This window comes from Callionymus lyra, chromosome 14, assembly GCF_982586985.1.
Source record: "Callionymus lyra chromosome 14, fCalLyr1.hap1.1, whole genome shotgun sequence".
Taxonomy (NCBI): Eukaryota; Metazoa; Chordata; class Actinopteri; order Syngnathiformes; family Callionymidae; genus Callionymus; species Callionymus lyra.
The window spans coordinates 21,506,809-21,532,708 of NC_141831.1; the positions used below are offsets into that span (position 1 = coordinate 21,506,809).

Here is a 25,900-nt window from a genome sequence, read left to right on the forward strand (position 1 = left end):
CGTTTCAATAATCAAAAACGGCAATAAAGAATGGAAGGTTGGACAAAAGAGGATGGAAGCGGTCATGAGCACTGAAGAAACTCTGTTTTTCAAAGCTCCGTGTGCAGGCGGTGGTACAGGAAGAGCCCCATGGAAGAGGGAAAAGCCCTGTTTTATAGCCACATAAATCACTGTTCCCTATGCCGAGGGCTGTAACCTTCCCCCTGCCTTCCCCCAGTATAGTAGCTCACGAAAACCTCCTTTTGACTTCTTGACTCTCTATCTCCCACTGCCTATTTTGCTTAATCTCTCTCTTTTTCAGAGTCTTCTGACCCCTGGCCTCCTTTACCCTCTTTCTGGCACTTTGTATTATCGCCTTTTGAGCTCGATCAACTGAAGGAAACAGCTTTTTTCCTTGTTTCTTTCCCTTATCTTCACGTTCTTTGATCAAGATTAACTATATTTTATCTATTCTCGTTAAGTTTTATTTAGTTTGGCACTGTTGTGTCTTCCTTTTCAGGAAAGTACCTTTGTCCCACTTGTAGAAATAGAAGGAACCACAAAAGCAGTGGAGAATCATCACTTTATGGGTGGAAATTCATTGTTTAATTGTCATGAACACTGTCCTTTACTAGACTTAAAGTTAGCTAGATGACCTTGTTACTTTGGCATGACTTCCTATCTGTAGAAGAAGTGGTTTACCATTGTCCTTTCTTTAATAACCAGCCACCATAAGTGTACATCACCTACTTTGTCCTTTCTTTTTTCAATGGTCATCACTACATTTTTAATGGCAAATGGTGAAAGAAAAGTGACATTACATCTTGACATCATAGCAATCGTCAATGACCTTGACCTAAATAGGGACCTCATAGAGATTTGGACCTAATACTCTTTACTACATATCCATTGTTAGTACCCTGACGAGTACCACTGATGCTATAATCTCCATAAAAACATTAACTCATTTCTTTAGTTGGTTTAGTCAATGTTTCATTTGTTGGTTTAAATCCATCTTGAGGTAACTTAGGCTTCGTAACTGTTGGTATGTTCCTTACGAAGTAGTGCTGGTTTCTTAATAGTCATCAACATATTAAATCAAACTTGTGCTTTAACCTCATGTTTTTTCACCACTGAAGTCAGTAGTACTTCAAGTCCAACCATTGGATGCGGAAAATTAGCTGAAAGAAATAAGTTGAATGACTTAAATATCCTTAAAGATACAACGTAAGCATCCTCCACCAAGTTGCATCTCTCATACAAAAACACATAGAAAGACCTCTTTTAGCTATTACGGCCTGTACCGCTTAAAAATACAATATATAATTAATAATATTTTTTTACTTTAAAGAGACATCAAAGTGGTTCATTTTAAACAAAGTGTCATCAATAATCATAAATTCTTCACATTTACCGCCTATATAATCATGAACTGTGAGGCATTTATATAGATTTTGTGATGTGGTGGATCGTAATGAATGACACAATATACGACAAAGGTGTTTTCAACAGTTGTCATGGCTGGAATTTGTGATGCTTTCAGCACATTACTTTATTAGCACTTGTGTTTGGTTTTCACAGTGAACATCCCCTCACTCATCACGCCTCCCCCCCTCTTTTTCTTTCTCGACAGATGGAGAGCGAGACGAAGCGGAGAAAATACTCCACAAGCAGCAACGACTCTGACACCACAGACAGTAAGTTGAAAAGGGATATTCGAGAAGAGAACCTGTGTGTGTGTGTGTGTCTGTGTGTGTGTCAGGTGTGTGTGTGTGTTTGTAAAGAACCTGCAAGTGTCAGAAAAGTGAGGTCTTGTGCTCCCTTTGTACACCGAGCTGCCTGACTTTGTCGTCTCCCCCGAGGTTATTCCTCATTTTCACTTTCTCAAACGCTTTTCCATTCCTCTACCTGTCTCACCCTCCTCCCGCCGCAGCTCATTAAAACTTTAAAATAAACATTTGAAAGGAGAAATTCAGCTCACACAAGCAGCGATCCAGGGGGGCGGGGGGGCACTGGCAGGTCGCCACTCAAGACGAGTTAAAATAAGAAGTTTCTTGACTTCAACTTTTTATTCACTTATTCCTCTTATTTAATAAATGTTTCTTTTATAACCTCGCTTCTATTTGTGTTCGGATAATAGGTTTCAAATGTTTTGGGCCCCCCGAGGATTAGCCCCTTTGATGAAAAGTTTAACGACTGGTTTACAGAAGAATAGCTCTTCAGTTTACAACAACTCAAAAGTGTTGTTTGCACGTGAAACATACTTCAAATATTTATCTCCTGAAGTCAGCCCTCAATATAGCTTCCAAGAAAGTGCTACAGGAAGTATTGACACAAGGAACATTAGTTAAATGAGGTTTTTGTGTTCTTATTCATAATAATGTGTGTTTTTACTTGGTTTATACATTAATTTTTAGCCAGACTAACCAGTTTTGGCATCGATTTTACTGTCCCAATATTATGTTCTCATTGGAGAGACCACATAAGCAAAATGTTACTTAATTTGATTTATTAAATAAGTAAGTAAGTAATATTTGTATAGCGTTTTTCTAGATTTAAAAAATGATGCTTGTTTATTATAAAACTTTCTTGTTTCCTGTTTCATTAAGGAAGAAGATACATTTGTTAACTTCTTTAAGCAAATAAGACAAACAAACAATATTAAAATCTAAATCTAAATAAACACTATGTCTCTCAGGTAACATATGTGCAGAAAAGAGCGAGGAAAAATTCTAAGTCAAAGTCTAGTGTTCTTGGATAAATAATTTCACAAGTTCAAATGTTTAAATCCAGCAGGCAGGAGCAGAGACTGGAGGTGAGCTCACCCCAAATCAAAAAATGAAGACTGGATAAAAAAGTGATCTAGTTAAAAATAGAGAAAGGTACTAACAGAAAGTGGGCCAGTGAAGTCCATAAACTATTCATGTGTACAAGGAGCGGACAAAACAGAGAATGGTGAGTGTGCAACACGTTTCCAGACTGTTGCCAGCCGTTCAAAAGATATTTACTCAATTGGAAACATTAAAATCAATAAGCGTGACCTTGTGGTTACAGCCCCAGATGGACCTCATTTGGCTGAATTTTTAATATCTTCTCAAAAGAGGTTTCAGCTCCACCAGAGTTAAAAGAACAAATGCCATATTTAACTTTTTCTTTTTTCAAGTGAGGGTTTATGCTCCTGACATCCCCACCTCTTAGTCAAACCTCCTTACAACATTGAACTATATACAATCAAACTTCATGTCTCCTACGATAAATGGGAAGTGGCCCACCTGTTGGTGCCCCCCCCCCCCCTCCAGGCTGCAGATGGCTGCAGGAGGTTATCAGGTTCTGAGTAGAAAGATGCTCGTGTAAATTTTGGACACTGTGCAGAGAAAGGCTTTTAATTAACACACACAGCCATGTTGGTGACCTCCAACTGGGCTTCAGCACTTTTGGCCCAGCATGTGGATGACCAGGATGGTGACCTGTGTCCACTCTTTCTGGTCCTCTCCATCCAAAACACTATTAGACGTTAATTACTGTAGTCACACTTTAACTATATTAAAGTGACCGTAGCTGCAATAAAAGTCATTCAGTTCATTTAAAAAAATGATTTGTTGTTACCTTTTTCGTGGCATTTTTTCTCAAAAAGAACAATTTGTATAATTTAATTAAATGTATTTTATTCGGGAATTGTCTTCTGGTTTTGTCAAGTATTCAATTTCCATCATTTCTAAGGCTTTTTTCCCAGATGTGTTAAACAAACCAAAACTTGAAAAAAATACAAAAGTAGTTAAAGTCCTTGCTTAAAAGTTGCCTACTTTTAAGTAAGATTTTATTTTCCTCTTACTTGTGGGGCATGTATGTTTTTGCAAGAATCTGCCAAAACAATATCATGATACACGGATAACGATGCGATATAATGCGATACTATCAAAGCGGCTATATACTGGGTTTCTTCAAAAAGAATTAATTGCACGAAAACTGTCATACTGTAGTCAACCCTGAACTGAATTCAAACAGAGGGATTTATATATTTATACTTTACAAGAAATACAAGTGAAATGAAGTGAATATTTAATCTTTAAAATATCAAAACAGTGCTGTTGAATATTGATGCAGTTAAAAAAAACAGAGATTCAAGGGTACCCTACAAATGTGTATTATTTCTAATTTTAAATCACATATTATTACATTAAGAATACTATGTCTTCTCTTGCTTTTCATCATTTTAAATAACGACAAAGTAACTTTTCTGTCTTAAAGATTTATTGCTATTATCATTTGCAAATTGTAACTGAGCCTGACGTTTTATCATTATTATTGATGTTCATTTATTTAAATATTCAAGAACATTTGAGAGACTTCAAAGGTGAAATTATGAAAGAAACAATTTTTGTGTTGACGCACATTTTGCCAATACAAAGTGTGAGCTGTGTGTGTGAGTCAGTAATTGAGAAGACAGCAGCTCTGCTCTGGTGTTGTTGGCTGTTCAGACGTCACTCGTAAAATTAGCAGGCATGACGGCGAGGAAAATATGTCGAGTGGGAGGACACACTTGTACACCAACTAATAAACACACAGTCACACCATTCGTTGCGGGAGTGTTGCGGTGGGAGGACTCTGATGGAAAAAGGTCCATTTTGTTGTTGAAATGCAGGAATGAAGATGGAGCTTTAATGTTTATGCTCATTCTGTTTACACGCCCGATCTGCGGCGCCCCTCGCTGTGCTGCTGATTGAAGCGGTGGGTGGGATATTGGCTCCTCTGTCTGTTTAATTGCCAATAGGTTGTGTATTAATGAGGGTGTAAAGGGCCGCGGCGGACTAACGGCTTAACAAGATGCTATTAATAATGTCATTACTAATAAAACATCCTCATAGATCACCGTCAATCTGCCTCAATCACCTCTCGGGCTCAGCCTATCGCCTTCTCACATGCCGACATCTGTGGCCGACCTGCCTCGCATTCAGACTCGATCAAAGGAATCGTGTCTGATCCCCTGCAACCGGCCTTGTCTTCTGTCAATCAAACTTTTTCAGCCTCCCTTTTCCTTACTTAAATAAAATAAAATCAAACGCTGATTCATCATTACTGTGACCTAAAAATTATTCAGATAATTTCAAAATGAATTCTTTATTTTTACATTGGTATTGCTATTCATATTGTACTTTTTTGTCAGCTTTACATTATTGTTCAACCATGTCAAACACAAAAATTTAGTAATTGTATCATTGTCTTTCAATTTTTTGTAATGTATTTTGGATTCCATATATCCTTATTTTTACCTAACAATTATATAATGTCCTATATTGTATCTTCGGGTTTCATTAACTATTTTTTTCAAGTGTTTTCAATGTAAAGTATTAAGATTTATTACAATATTAAGAAACTAAATAAATAAGACTAATTTCTGCTAGCTTGATCCCCTGCAACCAACCTTGTCTTCTGTTAATTTACTTACTTATCTTCACTTAATATTCTAAATACATAAAATAATCTATAATCTAATCATTTATAGAAGAAGAAGAATATTATCTTCATCTCTAAGTTTCTAACCTGTAACAACAAAAAATCATACCATAATTTCTTCCATTTCTTGTCCACAAAATATTATTTCTATTTCATTTTTTACTGTCATGTACTCCTTCAGTATATTTAAAGACCACCATTACTAAGATAGTCAACTGTTTTGAACAGATCCCAGAACCTTGGCTAGCACATGTATCACACTTAAGGTCTAGGGGCCAAACTCTCTTCCGCCTACTCTTTTTATGTGGCCCTCAAGAGATCTAAATACAAACATTGGGCAAAATATTATGACCACATAACGTCCCATGATGATTTTGTCACCCTGATTTAAGTTTTGCTTTAAAATTTCCAGTAATAATCTGTCATATTAAATAGAAATTGATTAGTGAGTGAATTTACAAAATAATGAATAAACACCAGCAGCTTTCATAGAAATGTCTTCCTGATCTCTTTGAAAGAAATGATAAATAATAGCTATTCTAATAAATTATCACATTGTAAACTAAGAGAGCATCAATAAAAAAAAGACTCTTCTTCTGGCTCCTGAAAAACTTGCTAGTTTGCAAACACGTCACCGGCTGGATCGGATCCAGAAACATTTTTGAACAATTATTTCAGATGTCGGGCACCTCGGGGCTGTAAATCATCAACTCCGCTCACGGTACAAGAACATTTAATGAACGGGTCGCGCTCCCTCAGGATCCTCCTTGTCCTGAACATGTTTTATTTGGGCTGCAGGTCAGGTGACGTCGTGGTCCAGGTCCCCCATGAATACAGGCACCAGCAGCACGTGGGTCCGACACCAGCACAAGAAACCTTCAGAGGTAAGTCTGATGAAAGCAGCACTTCTTCTCTCAGCTGATGGTTCTGATGTTAAAGCTTTTGTATTGTTGGCTTCTGTCGGGTTCTCTTCTGAGAAGTAAGTAAGTAAGTAAGTAATATTTATTTATATAGCGCTTTTCTAGACCAGGGTCACAAAGCGCTTAAACAATCAAAACAATACTCAAAAAAGTACATACTTTAAAGATCAAGATAACACTGAGAACAACACAGGAGAAATTCAAGGACAAGCCTGAACAAATAGAAACTTCTTAAGATGTTTCTTAAAGGAGTCAGTAGACTCCATCAAGCGCAAAGAGAGAGGAAGATCGTTCCAAAGCTTAGGAGCAACAGCCTGAAAAGATTTCTCTCCTCTGGTCCTGAGCCGTGTGCGTGGAACCATAAGTAGATTTTGATCCACAGACCTCAGAGCCCGAGCTGGGGTGTAAGGCTGGATCAGATCAGTGATGTAAGAAGGAGCCTGACCATGAATAGCTCTGAAAGTAAGAACCAGAATTTTAAAGTTGATCCTGAAGTGACTTATTTTGTGTTAGTCTTGGAAACACAGAACACAAACAACAATAATTTAGGTTTAATCTAGAATTTGATCAAGATATGTTATAGTTTTTAAAAGTACCCTAAGTTAACATTGAATTAAATATTAATCTAATGATATGCATTCACTCGAAAGATTGTGGCCCCTTGTGTGATTGAATTTCAATTTTGAATTAGATCATGAAGTGAGGAAGATTGAACTTATTTTTCTGTGGCTCCCCCTAGTGTAAGAACTCCTTAAATTAACTATGTCTCAGTATTTCTCCCATTTAAATGAGTGAAACCACTAATAAACAGTTTAGTGTGGGTACGTTGCCCGGGTTTAGTTATGTAGTGAAGAGCATCGTTTAAATAATACAGTTGTACTTAACAACCCATGTCTAAAATTAAACCATTCATCACGAAAAATATCACTTTGACAAATTTAACAGTTATTTTAAAGTAGATTTTGAATGTGATTTGTTGGAAGATATAAACTGTTTTACTACTACAGCATTTCCACTTTTTCTTTTTGGCATCGACTCGATGTCCCTTCACCACAAGGATGTGCTTGAAAAGCAACAAATTAGAAAACGATTTCATCTCATTCTGGAAAATGATTTTTCCGACTCGACCCTCGTCCAGACGTGTATCTCAATACATTCTCTGCCGCCGCGGCTAAATCAACCCGTCGCACGGATGACACGGATGTGTCGACTCAACTGCTGGTTCTGAGCCTACATACGACCAAATGACCACCTCGAGGATGAAGCTGACTTCATGAAGTTGGAAAATAGAAACGCTCCTTTAATTCTCTAGCGAAGTAGGTCCATTATTTTGAAGAAGAACCAGTTGCTAGCTGGTCCTGATCTGGCACTTAGAAATTAGCTTTGGGCACCACTTACACACGTGTGTTTATTATTTGTATTTTTACGATATTTCATGATAATATTGTGTTGACATTTTTTTTAACCAAAGTTATTTGACTGAGCCAAAGATTCAAAGGAAAATTTACATTATCTTTGGGGTACATTTCTGACAATAAGACATCTGTTCCAGCATGTTTAATTTATAAGTACCATTTTAACCAAGATATATATTTCCTTGTGTTTTATTTGAATTTTTTCCCACCCTCCCGAGAGTGATTCCCTGAATGACTTTGGGAATCTTCACCAGCTCCTGTGGGAGGTTACAGCCCATTTATCTAACTACACTATAGCAGCCTCTTAAGAGACACTTAAAACTTTTTTTTTCAGCGAGTGAATTAACCCAATTTTAGAAGGTAATCTTGCCGTCTCTCTCTGCAGTCGCTTTCTTCCAGCTGCCAACATAGGATTTATAATGAGCGCACAATGTTTCTTTTTAAGAATTTCTCTGAGCTCTGATGAAAACCTCTGCAACCGTCTGCAGTCATCAACAGAGCATCTGTCATGGCTGTGCTTCCTGCGCTTCCTCCCTTCAGCCCCGGCTAACCACAGACTGTTGGAAGGTTCTGACAGCAATCATTCACTCGGAATGACTTCTGTGACTCGGGTTTTAGAAGTCGGCGGCCACACTCCCTTTGTGGGCCTTCCTGCCTTGCTCCGGGGCACACAGCTCGGTAGCGGATGATGACTTGAAGTAGAGTTCCTGCACATTTTTTTATAGAGGTTTTGGTGAGTGACAAGTGAAGTGGAGAAAGAAGTGAGTCTTCTTCCACATTTATCTTTCATCACTTCCACCCTTGTGAGATCAGGGTAAAAATGTTACAAATCGATATTGTTCTTTTTGACATCTAAAAATAACTTGGTATATTACTTTATGTGTGTCATCATTAACAAATTACTTACATTTATAAAGAAATAGTAATAATATCTGAGATTTTTCTGCAAGTCCAACTGGAAGGAGATCTTGATAAAGACATGCAATGGTAGTTATTTCAGTTTCTATGCACTTTCAATAAACGTTCAATTAGTTTTAAGGATAAACATCGGCAAAGTGTTGCTCCCTTACGGTTTTTACGTGGCCCTCATTATGTCACAGATCCTGAATAAATGTTTATGGTTCTAAATTCAAAAATCATTATTTAACTCATTAAAAATCTTGGTTTGAGTGTGTTTTCTGAGGATTTTTTATTTTATTTGTCTGGTTTAATTATTATTAAATAAAGATTTATAAATAATACTAAATCAAATGATTTAAAAATGAAATATTTTACCATAAAAGAATGACCTCAGCTTATTAAGCTTTGTTTTATGATGTCATGGATACACTTCATTTATTGCATCAGAATTATTTTGATGTTTTTACAAAACTAAAATGCAACTATTTAAGAAATTGCATGATACACAATCAAATCACATATTAAGCAAAAATATTGTGACTGTTCTAAGCTGACCTGACGGATTGTGGTTGGCCCACAAGCCTTGAGTTTTACCGGGGACTGTAGTCCTCAACACTAAGTCAAGTCTTGTGCAGTGGTAGTGTCGTTTTATATGGGGTCTTGAAGAAAACACATTGATCCTAATCAGACATGAGTTACATTCCTTGTAAGGTCAGAGTAAATCTGTTCACAAACATTGTTTTGTACCATTAACATATTTGTTTTTACATAGATTTTTGTATTTAAATCACTCCTTTATCCAACTCTCATTTATTAATAATCAATTTATTATTTAATATTTTTTCTTTAAATATATATTTATTTATTTTTATTTAAATGAAACAAGGTATACCATATTGTTTTATAATCTATTGTTTCATTCCTTTTGGCTTAATCTTAACCAATTGTCCTAACATAATAGAAATACAACAGGGTGTTTATCGCACACAACTTTATTTACACTTACTTACTGACAAATTGTCATTTCTCTGCATCTTCTGGCTAACACGACGGCTCCGTCCAGGTGGCTACGACGTCTGTCCTTTTTTTTGTAATTGAGGGTAATAAAACCCCGAAATAGATGGACGAGCGGAAGGAGATGAAGAGGCAGACTTTGATGGTTTTCAAGTTCAGCCGTTCAGAAACAATCCTGCTGTCCTTCTTCATTAGTCGTTAATTGAAGGCTCCAGTCCACTGCTCCGCTGCTCGGAACACATCCACGTGGAAATTGGTCGAACTTGTAAAGGGCAGCTTTCATTTTCCTGTTTTGAGTGTCACATAGAATAACATTATGACCACCTAACTCATCCGAACACACATGTCCAAGTGTACAGGAGGATCTTCCCGGCCGTGAGGTGTGGCGGACGCTTCTAATGACCACGTAGCTTCATCTAAAACTGTGCAGCCTCTATTTGCGCCTCTTTGACTTCCCTTAGATGTGGTTTTGAGGGCTCGACTCAGTGGCAGGAGGATACGCTCCCTTCGCTCGGAGCTGTTTTCACCTCAGTCTTTGAGGAAATGTGAAATGGAATGTTCTGAAGTCGTTGTAAAAACAAGAAGTTGGGCGGGATGTGCGCACTGTGTTAATAACTAGAGGACATGGACGCCATAATAATCAACATTTCTTTTGCACAAAAAAGTCTGTATTTTGTTCAATTATTTCGCTAGACAGGAAAGAAAACATTTTCTTAGGCTGGAATTCAGTTTCAAGCTTCGGGTCTACATCATAGAGAATCTTCTAATATGGGGTTAAACTCCTGCAGGATCAGATACTGACATTAAATAGATAGATCGATAGATAAATAGGAAATAAAAGAATGATGAAGCTTGTTGTGTATATTTATTTTACAAAATAATTAACAAGACTATAAAAGCAGCATTAGTGCTATTTAATGTATAAAATATTATATAAATATGTATATATATATATATATATATATATATATATATATTTACAATAAATAAATATCTAAAACAAATAAAAAAGGAAAGACAAACCACCTGTTATTGTCCAAAACAAAATTGAGCGACAACTAATCATTAATTGCTTTAAAAAAAGTATTGTTTAAAATAATAATAATACTTTTTGGGAAAATAAAGTAAGCAAAGATAGGAAATTAAGGTTTATTGAAGAACAATTACAAAACAAGATGAAAAATTAGTCAAACAAGAATTGAAACTATCAACTGGAAAAATAAAAAATCTCCAATAGTAGTTTTTCACTTTTAAAAATGACCCTCCAACTGTTTATTTGTCATCAATGAAGGATTATTTTTCAGTTGGCGTGTGTTCAAAAATCCACCAATTAATGAATATTCTTGCCATCTCTGTCAGATTTTTTTCACATTGAAATATATGTGAAAGTTAATTTAGTTCTTGTAATTACTTACCTGACAAACTATCCTGTAAACCTCACATGCTCACTTCGCCGCCAGCTGTGGAATAAATCATGCGGTTCTGCTCACCTGAGGCTACAAACACTCTCTGCAGGAGGCAGAACAAAACCAAATTTGTTTTTAATGCTGCTCCGATCTTTTTGAAAGTCGAAAATAGAAGCAGCAACAGTCACCTGTTGGATCGAGACCGACCAGATGTTTGAGGTTGAGCCTCCAAACATTCCTCTCAAGTGTTCGTTGTGACTCATGTTTAGATCACTGGAAACACAAAGGAATAAACAGAGTAATAATTAGCTTGTGTGGTGGACGCTGCTGTCGGCTTTAGTGTTGGTTTTCAGTCGACATTCATCTGCACTTTGACACTAACACCTTTGGAATTTTAGGAAAACAACACAATGGTAGTGTGAGTTTGTTACACAAGTCACTGCTGCGGTTCAGTCATTTGGAAATACTGTTATACTTAAATGTTAATAGGAGTAAATGTATCAAGTGGGCAACACAAGTTGTGGATATTTTCTCCTGATTTACTTCAACAAGCATCGTCTCTAGTCGTCCTCCTTTAACAAATCAATAAACCATCTTGATTGTCTTTCTCTTCTTCTCCTTGACCTCTTGGTAGATCATGGCCATAACCACTACTCATCTCTGTCACCTAGCCTTCACTCTCTTCTTCACCTACGGTCACATCTGTAGATTTATCAGAATGGTAGACCAGGAGAATGTCTTTTTCTATCGTACATATCATTCTGACTGTTAATATTTACCTTTTATTTTATTTTAAACATCAAGTACTTGGTGGATACTCATCTTAAAGCCACATAAAGTTTAAAAAGCACCACATAAAGACCTGGCACTTGTACTACATCTTTTGATGACATCATTTCATTTTTAAATAAACAGAGGAAGAATACGATTTAATTTATTGATTTCAATTTAATTATTTAACATGGTTTAGGCCCAAGACTATTCAGATTATTAGCTGTTATGTTATCTCCGGGTCAAGGTGACCCAGTGGCTGTGTTTGTGATATCACTTGGTATCACTGGGTCAAGGTGAACGACCTCCCTGGCTTCCATAAATACATATGCAGTGGTGGAGGTTGTTCACCTTGACCCAGAGTCAACACAAGGGATACCACAAACACATTTGTTTTCGGGCCTTCGGGTTACCTTGACCCAGAGATAAAACAAGGGTCAATAAAGAGGTATTTACTGAAGTAATTCCTAGGGACAAGCTAATGATGCAGACATTAATCCTGATCTATTCATTGGTAGTATGTCTATTTTAAATGTTAGACCTAATTTCCTCCTTTATAAACGTCTGCCAGGAGTGATAGACACCCTGCTTTAATCAAGTTAAAGCTCCTTGGTTTTGTCAGTGTTGTGTGTGACCCACAAAAAGCCAGCCACTGCGGAATCAATTCTAAATGTCAGACGGTGTTGGTTCACTGGAATCAAAGGCAAAGCTTTGCTGACATTCAAAAAAATTAAACTGGCTTTAAAGCTGCACGACAAACCCGCTGAGCAGCGGCCACAACTCTTGTCACCCGCAGAACAAAAAAAAAAACATCATGCAGATTTCTGCAGAGTGATGCTGGGGGGAAGTGTGGTGGAGGCATGTGACAGAGTTAGAGGACAAGACGTGCAGTTAATAAGAAAAGTGAAGGATCACAATGATCGAGAAAGAAGGATGAGTGACGGAGTATTAATGAGGCATCTTTTCGGACGGAAGCGCCGGGATTTATTAGAACAGACAAAAGCAACAGACAAAACTTAATGTACGATTAAGAAGAGATTTCCCATGTTAATGGCTCTCAAACCAATGTTATTTTTTCTTCCCAAATTGTATCACCATACATTTATTTCATCAAAATAATTTTAGTTTTGGCATGAGCTCTGCCAGACAATTCACACGTAATTGAAACGTAGAGGATTTGTGAGTTAGGTTGTGGAGTGAAAAAATCATTCTATTCCATGTTAATTTTTGTATCCTTTTTCTTTGTCATTTTTCTTTGATCTATGTTCTTTATCTTTAAAATTAGATTGTGTCATCTTGTTCTTTCTTTTTATTGCACTTGGTTTCGTCATCTTGAGGTCCTGGACGATTATTGGAATCACATATAAAATCCAACCTCATCTGAGATCTCGGCGAACAAGAGGTTACAAGAGAGGAGCCCATTACGATGTAATAATGGTCTTCACTCCTCCTCACGCTATGTTTATACAATGAGTCCCTTGGCGGTAGTTTGATGACGCGCGGTGACAAACCTCGATGCTTACACTAATCACGGCAGAGTGGGCGTGGTTAATGTAAACAAGATTTAATCTCTACAAAAACGAAGAAAGTGTTTTCAGTGGGCGGGGCTTCAGTACATTTTGTAATGTAATAGAAAATTCAATTTAAAGAGTTTCGTAAAACCAGACAAGATCAATTTAAGAGACGCTTAAATCAACACATTAGTTGCCTTTAAAATATTAGCTTAGAATTTGGTTTTGCTACTTCGGACATGATGCCGATAGTATTTGGTACTTAAAGGGAATGTCTTTAGTGTGTTTGATTGGTTGTCCTATTTTCTATTTTCTTGAAAGATCTGAGCTCATTCTGAATTCTGCCTGATGCTAAAAATCCTGATTACCAGCTGAGCTGTAGAAGAAGCTCACATGTGGTCCCACATTAATCATGTAGTTTTCTTTTTCATTGCCTACCATGACCAAACTAGGTCACATGCACCCCCACCAACACGCTTGTTTGCCAGGCCACCACAGCAAGGGTGATATTTCCACCAGACTCTGCGGGGGGAATTTATTCTGCATCTTAAGTCTCTTTCAGTCACTCTTGTCAGTGACCCAGTTTTTTAACCTTCATTTCTCCAGCTTCTCTCCGGCTCGTCTGGTGAGAGCGTCTGCTTTCATATTCATGATTTCTTCCACCTTTACATCACAGCTACAGCTTTTCTCTGAGGGCAGATTTAGCAGACGATCAGAACTCTTTACATATTTGAACAAGTTCTTTGCGCCGCTTCGCTGTTAACACTAGGGTTTTTTCACATGGTCACGCTGTTTATCTGAAGCTTGGCTACTATAATCACACCAGAGTAGTTACTTATCAGATTATATTGAATGATTTTAAGCCAGCTTTCATAGTATTTCGGTTATTAATTATGTTTAACCATTTTTATTACTAGTAATAGTAGTAATAGTATAAAATGATATTATAATTTCTTAAGCTTTTTTATGTAATTATACATTGGTTCACCATCACTGTTTTGGACCGTTTGAAATAGAAAAAACTACTTGACTTTTTGAAGAATTCTAAACAAAAATGAACAATTCAAAGGCAATGCCTTGGTCAGGGGTCTCACTCTACTGATGTACATAGTTTTCTTTTTTATGTTTTTCTTTCATCAAAATTTGATTTATGTTTTGTTGTTTAATAGTGGATTTTTGTGTAGTTTCCTCGTGAATTTATTTGTGTGTAATTTTTTGTGTTTCTTTGTAAATCTATGAAATATAAAGTTAAGCAGTCATTCATTCATTCATTCATCGATTAATTTTCTTTCGCTCAATACCTTATGGGATTTGAGGGGGGCAGTAGCCTATCCCAGATTCTACAGGTGAGAGGCGGGGGACACCCTGGACTGGACGCCAATGTTTCGCGGCTCACACAAAATACAGACAACCATTCACACACACACTCATTCCTATGGACAATTTCCCCAAGTTCCCAACCATCTGACCCAGTTTTGTTTGGGACCCCTGGTCTAGGTATTATCAGCTGGTGTGTTGTTCCTTATATACACTGAAAAGGAAGTCGAGTGTTTGAGGGACATAATCTGATGCTTGTGAAATCAATTACAAGAAACAGTGTCTTTGTAATAGCAAGAACATACAGTCGCTACAGGGTTGTCTTGGGGTTTGATGATTTTGATCAAGGCGTTGTTTCAATTATGATAAAAGTTTGTTAAAAGAGAGAATTTGCAGACTTTCATGGAAATTTCCAGGCAAATGTAAATTTGTTCTTGTGGAAACGACACAAAAGTAATGTTTAAACATGACTTCCATTCATTCCTTTAAGTACTTTTTTTTTACATCTTTGATAGCGGTTGAAATACACAGAAGAAGCAACAGCACTATTCCATACATTATCCAGCAGATTACATCTCTTAGATTTGAAGTGTTGATTCTAAAATCGGCCAAGAAACGCTCAAATAACCGTCAATTACCAGGATTTGACCTCTTCTCTTGTCCTTCCGTTGATATTTCAATTGACCGTCGTGGACCCGCTGAACAGATTCTCATTTTGTTTTTTCATTATCCTCCAATGTTCCTCCATCTTTCTCCATAAATGTGTGAGTGGAGGGCAAATGGCTTCTCTCGGAGCGGCCAAGAATCACATCTGTTCCATTGCCCTCATTGAAGGAGGAACAAAAGCCTAATTGCTTGACCTTTAAGTGAGGCTCCGGCAATCAGCCTGCCCTTGGCCTGGCGAGGTGGGAGGCGGCGGCCATCACCCCTCCTATTATCCAGTCCAGGGACTCGTGATGAGGACTCTACGTTGGGAAAGATCTCAAAAAGAACTTGTTCACTCGTCCTGTCGTGCGCTAATGAGGGCCTGAAATTGTCGGCTGAGTGCCTTTTCAGCTGTCGCCGGGACAGTCAGTCGAAGGGAGGCGGATGTGACATTTCACATCCTGGAGGGCGAGGGCACGCGGAGAAAGCACCAGAGGAAATCCCATTCAGCGCTATCAAACCCTTTGTGTGTTTGTGAAGTGGCAAAGCGGTACAGGCTGTTGATGTGAGCGATTCAGTTTTAGGAGCGATGACGCTTCTTCAATGGCTGCGACTCTCTCCACTGTCGCTTTTATCACCTCCTTCCTCCCTCTCATCCGTCCTGAGCGAGATGGAGTCGAGCTCTGAAAGGTTCTTCAGGCCCGAGCCGCACTCCATGTCGCTTCTAAAGCGTCTCCACCCGGGGAAACAAGCTGCTCACGGAACAAGCTACAATCGGTGAATAAGAATTATGAAGTGTTCAAATCTAGTGTTGCAGTTTCAACCCCCACTTAATTTTCTGAATCTTCTCAAGAATTGTTCTCTATTTAATTCCTGTATTCGTACTTTTGCTCCCAAACAATAAGAGAACCCTCTTTAAAGTGCTACCAATGTGAAAATGGTTAGGGTAAACTAGATTTTTTCAGTGGGCGGGGCTTAAACACCATTTATTCAAGACACTTAAATCATATCCACCTCAGTGCAGTGGCCTTTTTTCCACAAAATTATTTTCGTTTATTATTTTTGGTCACTGGAACCAACCACTTGAGGTTGATTTGAAAAAGCTATTTTTGCGTATTTGTCATCATCATCATCATCATTATTGTTGAACTATTTAGTAGTGATTGTCCGATGAAGCTTCATGAAACAGTGTCATTATTTTCAGAGCCCACTAGATGGCGGTCTCTGCACTATTTTCCTTTGTTTTGAACAACTGTTCTAATGAAACATCACATCATTTTTAAACTGATGGCGCCACCTACTGACCTCTTAACAACATGACACTGTTTCATGACGCTTCAACAGTCTGTCACTACTATTTAGTATTAAAAAAACGTTTGAGTAAAAAGAAAACAAAGTTTTATTAATATTGCCTTTGCTATTCAGTTTAACTTTTGATAGAGTCAACATACAAAACTTGTTCATATAACGATGAAATAAGATGAATTGATTACTATGTAAATTGATTTGAATAAAACATCTTTATTTAACTTTTGAACTTTAAACATCACACCACTGCACAACAAACCTGGAACAGACAGTATAACGAATAAATATAATTAAGCGTTCCCAATAAACCTGTATTTTTTTGGACTATGGGTGGAAACCGGAGTGCTAAGATTAGACCCATGCGAAAGACTGGTGTCCTTTCCAGGGTTTCCCCTGCCTCCCTCTTGATGGAATTAGCATTAGAAAATGAATAACATAATTGAGTGCAAATATCTAAATAAAACTGGCTGCACCAATTGAATATGTAAACACATTGTCATTGTTTTTTAAAAGTATAGTCAAACAACAAGGGAAGAAAATTGAAAAAAAATTTTTTTTTATATTATAAACTTCTATTAAAATACAGATTTGAAAACATATGGAAAATAAATACTGATGCACTAAATTGACTTTTTTCCACACGCAAAAAGTGTTAAAATAAATATGCAAAAGTAAAATGTCGCAATATAATATAACATCATACTTCTTTATTGTATTTAACATTGCAAATCTCTGTAAAACCTCCCTCTCACAGGACATCGTTGGCACTAAAATCATTTGATCAATTGCACACACAGTGCAGTGCGAGCCAAACGTCTGACGATCACCCCGAGATCTCTCACGCTGATAACCAGGATCTGGCCGTATTGACACGAACCCATGATGAATCGCGCCGAAAGATAGACGTTATGAAAAATGTCATGAATATTTACCGTCTGAAACATCTGGAGTGTGTGCTAATCTCCCCATGATTATAACGTCTGACACTTTCTTGGCCGACACCGACTTGTCTGTAACGTTGCCCGAGAGAAGATTTTCCATCTTCTGGTTTCAATTTATCGCTTTTTGATGAACTTGGGGAACTTTGAAAGAATGAAGAAGCGGAGAGAGTGAAGTTTTTTTCTTTTCTGCTATCCAGCTACTTCCAGCTTTACTTCTCTGTACTGGTTGAATCTTCTTTAACTTTATTCAAAAAGACATACCTGGATTACTTGCTTAAGGACAAATGAGCTCAGAGATCTGATCATGAGAGTATAAGTGCTCACTGGAGGAACTATGGACCTTTTTAGCCGCTCTCTTAATGAGTTGACATCTGCCGTGATCCACTGTGCATTAGTGTCATGCTTCATCAGGACATCACTAATGTACAGTTCGCAGTAAGTCACGCAAATGACGAGTCACACTTGGCCGTTTTGACTAAATGCTAACATTATTTCATGTATGTAAAGATAAATTATATGAACGTTATAACTTGACCAGAGAGTTGTCACCTACTGATTTATCATCTGCAAATGAAGACCTCAAAATATAAATATAAGTGTTTTCTTTTTACAAATATAATTGATTGAATCACTCTAAAAGGTAGTTATTTCTCTTTCGATACATAGTTAAAGCACCGCTTGCACTTAGGAAATGTAGTGCTTTTATGCTTCATTCTGATTCTGATTGAGTTTTTTTTTTGCTATTCATGCTACTTTCAAGGTCATATTTGAGAAAAAAGTTCAGTAAATTTTTTGAAAAAACATGCAAAATCTACTGTAGCCATCTTTGTTATCAGTCATCATCCTTACTTAAAAAATGATTGAAACAATAAAATGTACATTTATTAGTTTGCGGTAGGGATGGCTTCATGAGGCAGTGTCCTTATTTTCAGAGTCCACTAGATGGCGGTCTCTGCACTATTTTCCTTTGTTTTGGTTAACCTTTTCTAATGAAACATCACATCATTTTTTAAACTGATGGCGCCACCTACTGACCTCTTAACAACATGACACTGCTTCGTGAAACTCCATCAGTAGTTTGATTTATATCATTTCTGTTGTAAGGTGGTTTAATTGTGCTACTTGGTACATCAAGACACTCAGCATCGATCAAGTGAAAATAAAAAGCTAAGAAAATAGCCTGAAAACTAGTGAATATACTGTAAGTATGAAAAAGGGAAAAGGCCAATTGTAGTGCCAGAAGTGTAGCTTGTTCTTCTATCTCACCTTGAATGTTGGTCGGAAGTGGAAAACAAAAAAAGGTTGGGGACCCCTGGCGTAGAGCCACAAATGGTGGAAGGCATTGTTTGTATTTTGGGATATGAAGGTTGAATAAAAATATGGCTTAATGGATTGTTGAAGTTGTTTTAGCTAGGCTAGCTCGGGAGCAAAGAAGTCCTACCTGAAAAAAGTATTGTTTGGATTGATGGGTGAAATATCCCAAACAGAAAGCTGATCTGTAGTTTTAGTTTCGCTCAAACCAAGCAGCACTCGCCACTCGAGCCACATGAACACTTTGACACCTCTTAGTCAGCTTGTTTGGATGCGGAGTGGTGCCGTTTTCCGGTCCGCCTAAAATTTGTGGACAGACACGGACCGTATCTCTGACCATCTGCAGAGTTGTGATAGATTAACGCTGTCTGCCTTCCCCCGAGCCAAACACAACACAAACCACAGACTGTCGAAGGCTGACATTTCATTGCAGGAAATAACTCGGCTGATATCGGGACTTGCAGACAAGCTCCGATGAAAGCCAACGAACATCCAGAATGAGTTCGGGAATACTTCACAGCTGGGTGACCACAAATGTAGAGGGTGGTGAAGGAGAGCAGAAAATAAGTTAAGTTGGAAGAATGTTGAGAGCGTTATATTAGAATTAGTTTACTTTGAGATGGGTCACAACATTATGACCACCGACCTGATATGATCCTTAAATTGAAGCTCTTGACTCACCTCAGGTTCATCTGGGAATGTCTTTGTGTAACAATACTGTCTTCTGTTGTTTTTTAAGATTCTGTAAAATCTTTTGCAATTTCAAGGATCTTTTTGAAAAGCTCTTTGTAATTTTTCACACTTTCCCAAACAGATGATTTATTTATACTGCAGATACACTTTAACAAAACCACAGAACTTAGTGGGAGGCACTAATTATCACACCCACCTTACTTATGTTACCAATAAAAAAGTGAACTCCCATGAGGCCTTTTCTACACACTGCTCTTTGCTACAATCCTGTATTCAAGTGATCGTCAGCTGTGATTGGCTGACTGGGCGGCAAAGCATTATAGGAGCTTTAAGTAGAGCGTCACCTCATATGCACTGTTAAGTTAGAAAGTTGAAATAAATTGTTGTTAATTCACTCAAATGAGAAATTAAACTTGACTACATTATAGATTTTACTTAATGCAGGACGTTTTCAGAAAGTAACCGCTGCAATGAACGAGGGAATCATTGTAATCCCTTTTATTTTCCACATCCAAGTGTGTAAAAATCATGGGACTAAGCTAGATAAAGAATATGTTTGTGGGGTTTTGATCAATGTAAATGAAAACATCTTAAATAGTTTTTAATTTTGTAAATCAAATCCTTCACGCATGGTCCAGTTGTTATTTTCTCAAGAATATTGCATTAGTTATATATCGTTATCTAGTTATAGTTACAGTATATGTATATATATATATATATATATATATATATATATATATATGTATTAAAGTTATAGTTCATATTATAGTTAAAGGTTTGTTTACAACATTTTTTTGTAAAAGCAGAACTAGCTTAAAATCCTCACGGGACACTTGAAATGGCTTGATCAACACATATGAATAAGTACGTAGACTTGACATTGACTTGACATTTTTAACACGGTTCTACTTTGAGTCTCCACTGGATGACTTGGCTCCTCACTCTAAAGGAGAATCCAAACCCACCCTCTGGAGCTGTCTCGGGGGAGAAGCGATGGTCTCAATCTAACCACTTTGTGTTGTGTTGTCGTACTGCAGTGTCAAAGTAACACACTTGAATCCCCCCGGTGACATGTCCTATTAAAACACAAGCACTTTATAGTTGCCGAATCAATCAAGGTGATGTAATCAGTCGCTGCGTTGTAATTAATGGAAGCACCATCTGTATCGGCCGTCCCTCGGGGAGAACAAACCTTGTTAGCAGTAGCACTGAAAGTCACTCTAACATCTGGAACCTGAACAGTCGAGAACATATTACACTTTATATTTTCCTTCAGAGCCTCTGATGCTTCTAATATCCATCATTCGTAAATCTCCAGTGTAACGCGGCGTCGGAATTAAAATTCATGAACAAGACTGACCTGTGAGAGCTCGTGTTTGACTGTTCTTATTAATGGCTGCGCACACACACACTCACACACACACCCCCTCGCACACACTCACACTCATGTCATCAGTCAAGCTCTAGATTGGACCTAATGAGAGACTTGCTTGCATACATACAGGCCATAACTCATCACAGAGCACTGACCTACTGACTGACTGGTCAAAGGAATGTGTGTGTGTGTGTGTGTTTCCAGAGACGTGCTTGTGTTTCTGAAAGAGACGTTTTGTGTTTGACCTTGACTTCCTCTGTGTTTGTAAAGAGCAAGTCTTGTGATTTCCTGCTCAAACGCATTTCTTTGACTCGAGCTGATTCGACGGCTAAAAAAAGCAAGTGATGTTTATGTTTGTGTCCAGTCTGGGTTTGTGAGGGATTTTAAATGGACATGCTGCTTAAAAAACATTTTAATTACTTGATGGGTTAATATGACTAAGTACCAAAAACAAAGATCATCATCTATAAAAAGGCTTTCACATGTGTAACACTCCCTGCCTGGGGGCTGAATTTCACTCATTATAATCCAGTCTGGATAAGATTAAAATTCATAAAGCTAGTTAAAAGAAGAGAATTATTTCAAGTGGAAAAAATCCACAATTTTTATTAAGTACAAGATATCAAACTTATATCTTTCACAATTGATAATCGAGAAACTTGTTAATTGGTGGACATACTGTAAGAGAGAAAACAAATAATTGAAAGACAATCTATTACACCTTGTGTTATCTCTTGTTCAAGGTGAACCAGGGGCCGAAAACAAATATGTTTGAGGTATCCCTTGTGTTGCCTCTAATAAATAAATAAAAACGTCTTAGGATGTTTCCTGAAGGAGTCAGTAGATCCATCAAGCGCAAAGAGAGAGAAAGATCGTTCCAAAGCTTAGGAGCAACAGCCTGGAAGGATTTCTCTCCTCTGGTCCTGAACCGTGTGCGTGGAACCATCATTAGATTCTGATCCACAGACCTCAGAGCCCGAGCTGGGGTGTAAGTCTGGATCAGATCAGTGATGTAAGGAGGAGCCTGACCATGAATAGATCTGAAAGTAAGAACCAGAATTTTAAAGTTGATCCTGAAAGAAACTGGAAGCCAGTGAAGAGTTTTAAGGATTGGAGAAATGTGAGTTCTTCTACTACTACTTCCATTAATACATATGCAGTGGTGGAGGTTGTTCAACTTGACCCTAAGATGGCACAAGGGATACTTCGGACCCTATGGTTTTTGGGCCTTCGGGTCACCTTGACCCTGAGACAACACAAGGGTTAAAGGGTCAACTTCCAGTTTCAAGGTTGAATGGAAGTTCATAGAGAGTCCATTCGAGGCCTATCTGCAAAAAGAACTCCACAAAATGTTTCACCTTTAGCTGACAGTTGTTAAGGGGTTTTTTTTGGCACACGGTACTGCATATTAAAATATATTTTAGATAAACTTAACTCAACCATACTCAGTGGGACAGCACCCACCTTACATGGTTCCAACAGAACAGTGGACTCCGATGAAGCGTTTCTACACACTGCTCTATTCAGTGACGGTTTATTTGTTACTAAAAATCTGTATTTAAATTTCACTTGTATTCTGCTATGTCACAAGTGAACTCCTGCAGTGATTAGTTGTCTGGGCGGCAAAGGACACCACAGAGATGCTTTACTCTAAAATTAGAAACATATTACAGTTGAGTACAAAACAAAAGCTCATCAGGCTCTGTTAATTGTTTTCCCCGTTAAAAAAATCCTGCTGTGTCACCCCCTCCATGAGACCAACCCTCCCTTCATCCATTCATCACATTTGCACCCTTGAGTGGAAAAAGAAGAATTCCATCCAATGTCATGAAAACAGAGTTATTTCAGATGATGGGTGTTAAAAACCTTAGCAGCGATGAATAAATGGTGCGATAAATCAAAAAAGAAAGCAATATTTGAGTAATTAGAAAGTCTCCTCTGCGGCTCTTTGCTCAGCGCTCCATGTCCGCGAACGCCAGCCAGATATGATTTTCACTGCGTCCCGCTGGAATATAACTCTTCATTTATTTCTCTGTTGTAATGCAGCCAGATTCTTTGTTTTTGGCTTCACATGAATTACTGCAGACATTAACTGACTCTGCTGACGATAAACAAGTTACAGGAATGAAATCAGCTCCGGGGAGAATCTGTTTTTCGGGATATTTCAGCAGCATATGCGTCTCGGCTGGGAGAGGAAATGCGGCATATTTGTGTGTTTGTCTTTCTGTGCGGCAGACCAGGGAAGGTTAATAGTTGATTACAAACCAGTTCATCCCATCATCGGTTTAACAGATTTAATTGTTGTTTCAACTAAAAGCAGACGGAGTTTTGAACAGCATGTGGGGAAGTTTTGGGGTTCACCAAAGAGCAATTAGCTGCATGAGAAGACTTAGTTAATGGACCATATGGACCAAAATGCCAAACCAGCAAACGTCTTATGGTTCCAGAGGACTTACCTTAAACTGAACTGCTGGCTTTAAGCTCTGAGGAACATCGGGGAACAAATAAACGCATGTTTATCAGCAAAAAGATGACAACACTCTCTTTAATACCTTTGGAAAAGCAGAAAAAAAAGTATCCAGTGTATTCCAGGGTATGATGAAGATGGTTCCCTTGCTTTACTGGTAGAAGCAACATGTTTTATTATCTTTACCAAACAGGTCATGTGACTTAAATCAGTAAAAACTTCAGAATATTCATAGTGAGGTAAACATTTCTAGCGATATTTAGAAAGATTTTGAAGGTTAATTCATCACATTTATGGTTTCAAACGACCACAAACCTCTATTGAAAAGACAGACCTGACGTGCTACATGATGACTGTCACTGCCTGTACAATTCTCCTTCCAGTTTTCAACGTACCCACCTACTGAAGTCTAGTGTTCTGCTCTTGTGGCGACTGACATCGGTGCATGTCTTGAGTCAGAACATGTCATACAGTGTGTCATAGTTTGTTGCTTTAAAAAATGTACATATTTGGGCCAGAACCTGATTTATGTTGTACATTCAGGTGGTATTTTCATCTTTTCAAGATGGTACCTCAGTTTATGAGCCAACTTATACAACTTAAAATGCTCGTGATTCTAATGTATTGTTGTCATATTAATCCATGCAAACTTGCCCAATCTGTTCCAGACCCCAAAACAATCCAGTAATAGTTGAAGAGCAAAAGAGAATGTAAGCAACAATATGACTTCGAAAACATGTCAGATTGGGCGTCAGTGTCTGAATTTTCATTGAATTCAATGGATAACATGGACTTAAACACCTCTTGAAAACACTTGGTTATCATCCTGTAAAGACTGGGAACCATTTCTTATCCTTGTTCACAAAGCGACGTCGAGTTGTCCTTTTTTAAATGTATTTTGTTTTAGTCCAAAGTCATTGTTATCAAAGTCATTTAGGATGATTTCCTTTAATATTCAGTTCGTCCTCTTGTCTGCTGGGAGTCGGTCACTTTGGCTGAAAGCCAGGGTGATGTAGAGAGAAAAGCGCTGCACATTAAACCACATCATGCTTTCACTCATTCATTAGCAGCAGTCATCGTGCTGCAAATCCACCGTCGTAAATGTGATGTAGAGGACCGAGATAGCATCTCCATGTTCCCTTTGTATCATCAGTCTGACCTTATTTTCTCCACTATTGCTTTATACCTCTCTTTTTTCATCCCTCTTTATTTCCTGCTCTCATCGCTAACCTCATCTATCTTCAACTTTCCTCGTTTTATAGGATGCAAACAGGGAAAAAGAGGAGACAAAGTCGTTAGGAAGTCTCCAGATTGTCCTCGGTTACTCTCTGTCCTCTGGAATAATAGGACGTTTAAATTCAAGTCAACTGTGTGTCACTAACACACTTTTATTTATCCACCCTTTATTAACGCTTCTGCCGTCGTCTACATTATTTGAGATTTGAAATTACCGTTATTTCTTCAAGGTTAATTATATTTAAACACAAGGGAAAGGAATGGAATAGAATTCCGAACATATGACGTAAAAGTAGCTCTATTTACTTACGGGTCAACTGAAAGAAAACTGAATAATGAAAGACTGAAAGTAGTGTGTCAAAAGTAGCATGTTTTTTAAATATACAATTTAAAAATATATATTTATTTTACCTTTCTAAAGCACCTGAAGACAAGAATTAGGAAAATAACAAACTCTAAAGAACACAAGCAGCAGTAATAGTAACGATATAAAATAATGATAATACTAAATAGAGTTACAATAGCTCTTTACTCTCTTGGAAGACAAAAAATACACAACAAATTGATTTATTAATGATGTGTCTACAGAGCAGAGCTACTGTTGAAATGAAGTTCTCTAGTGGTCCTGCTCTGGATGCTGTACAGCCTCATTCCCAGGAAAGAGAGTATCCATTGTTAAATTCGCACGGAAGGCGACATTTTAAGTATCTTGTAAAATTTGAATTTTTTAACCAATCAGAGTGCAGGGTTTACGGTGATGTATTCGGTGAGGAAACTCATACTTTAGACGCCTCCGGCAGATTGACCTACTTCTGAAGATGCCACATGAGATTTCGCAGGTACATGTCGCCAAATCACAGACAGTAATGAATACTTCAGCAACACAATAGTGTGTAGCTGCTACAATGGCATTTGCAACAGATACTGCAGTCACGAAAGTAGTAAAAGTATCAACAACAAATCTAAAAAAAATACACAACACAAAGCCACAATTTAACAACAAGGAGGTGCAACATGATATAATGTTCTCCTGCCCCCGGCTAGCTAGGGCCACATACAGATGACAGACAACGACACATGGTCAAAACACTTCAAGTTAAAGTAATAGTTCACCCAAAATTCAATATTCACTCATTCTACTGGCCCTTATATGGACTAAGAGTTGGGATTATTTTCAGTTATTATTATCTGTTCCTTTTTACAGTTAAAGGCAAAAATGTATGTTTATTTTAATGTA

General features: G+C 37.7%; 1 protein-coding gene across 3 annotated transcripts in view; it reads left to right on the plus strand.

The window, feature by feature from the left end:
• The window catches only part of jade2 (jade family PHD finger 2), a 134,814-nt gene that overhangs the window by 19,617 nt on the left and 89,297 nt on the right, over positions 1–25,900 (plus strand). For all 3 annotated transcript variants that reach the window (XM_087806880.1, XM_087806881.1, XM_087806882.1), the window contains exons 2-3: positions 1,613–1,676; positions 6,232–6,317. In XM_087806880.1, the coding sequence (XP_087663006.1) occupies positions 1,613–1,676; positions 6,232–6,317 (150 nt within the window). The remainder of the gene's footprint in view (positions 1–1,612; positions 1,677–6,231; positions 6,318–25,900) is intronic.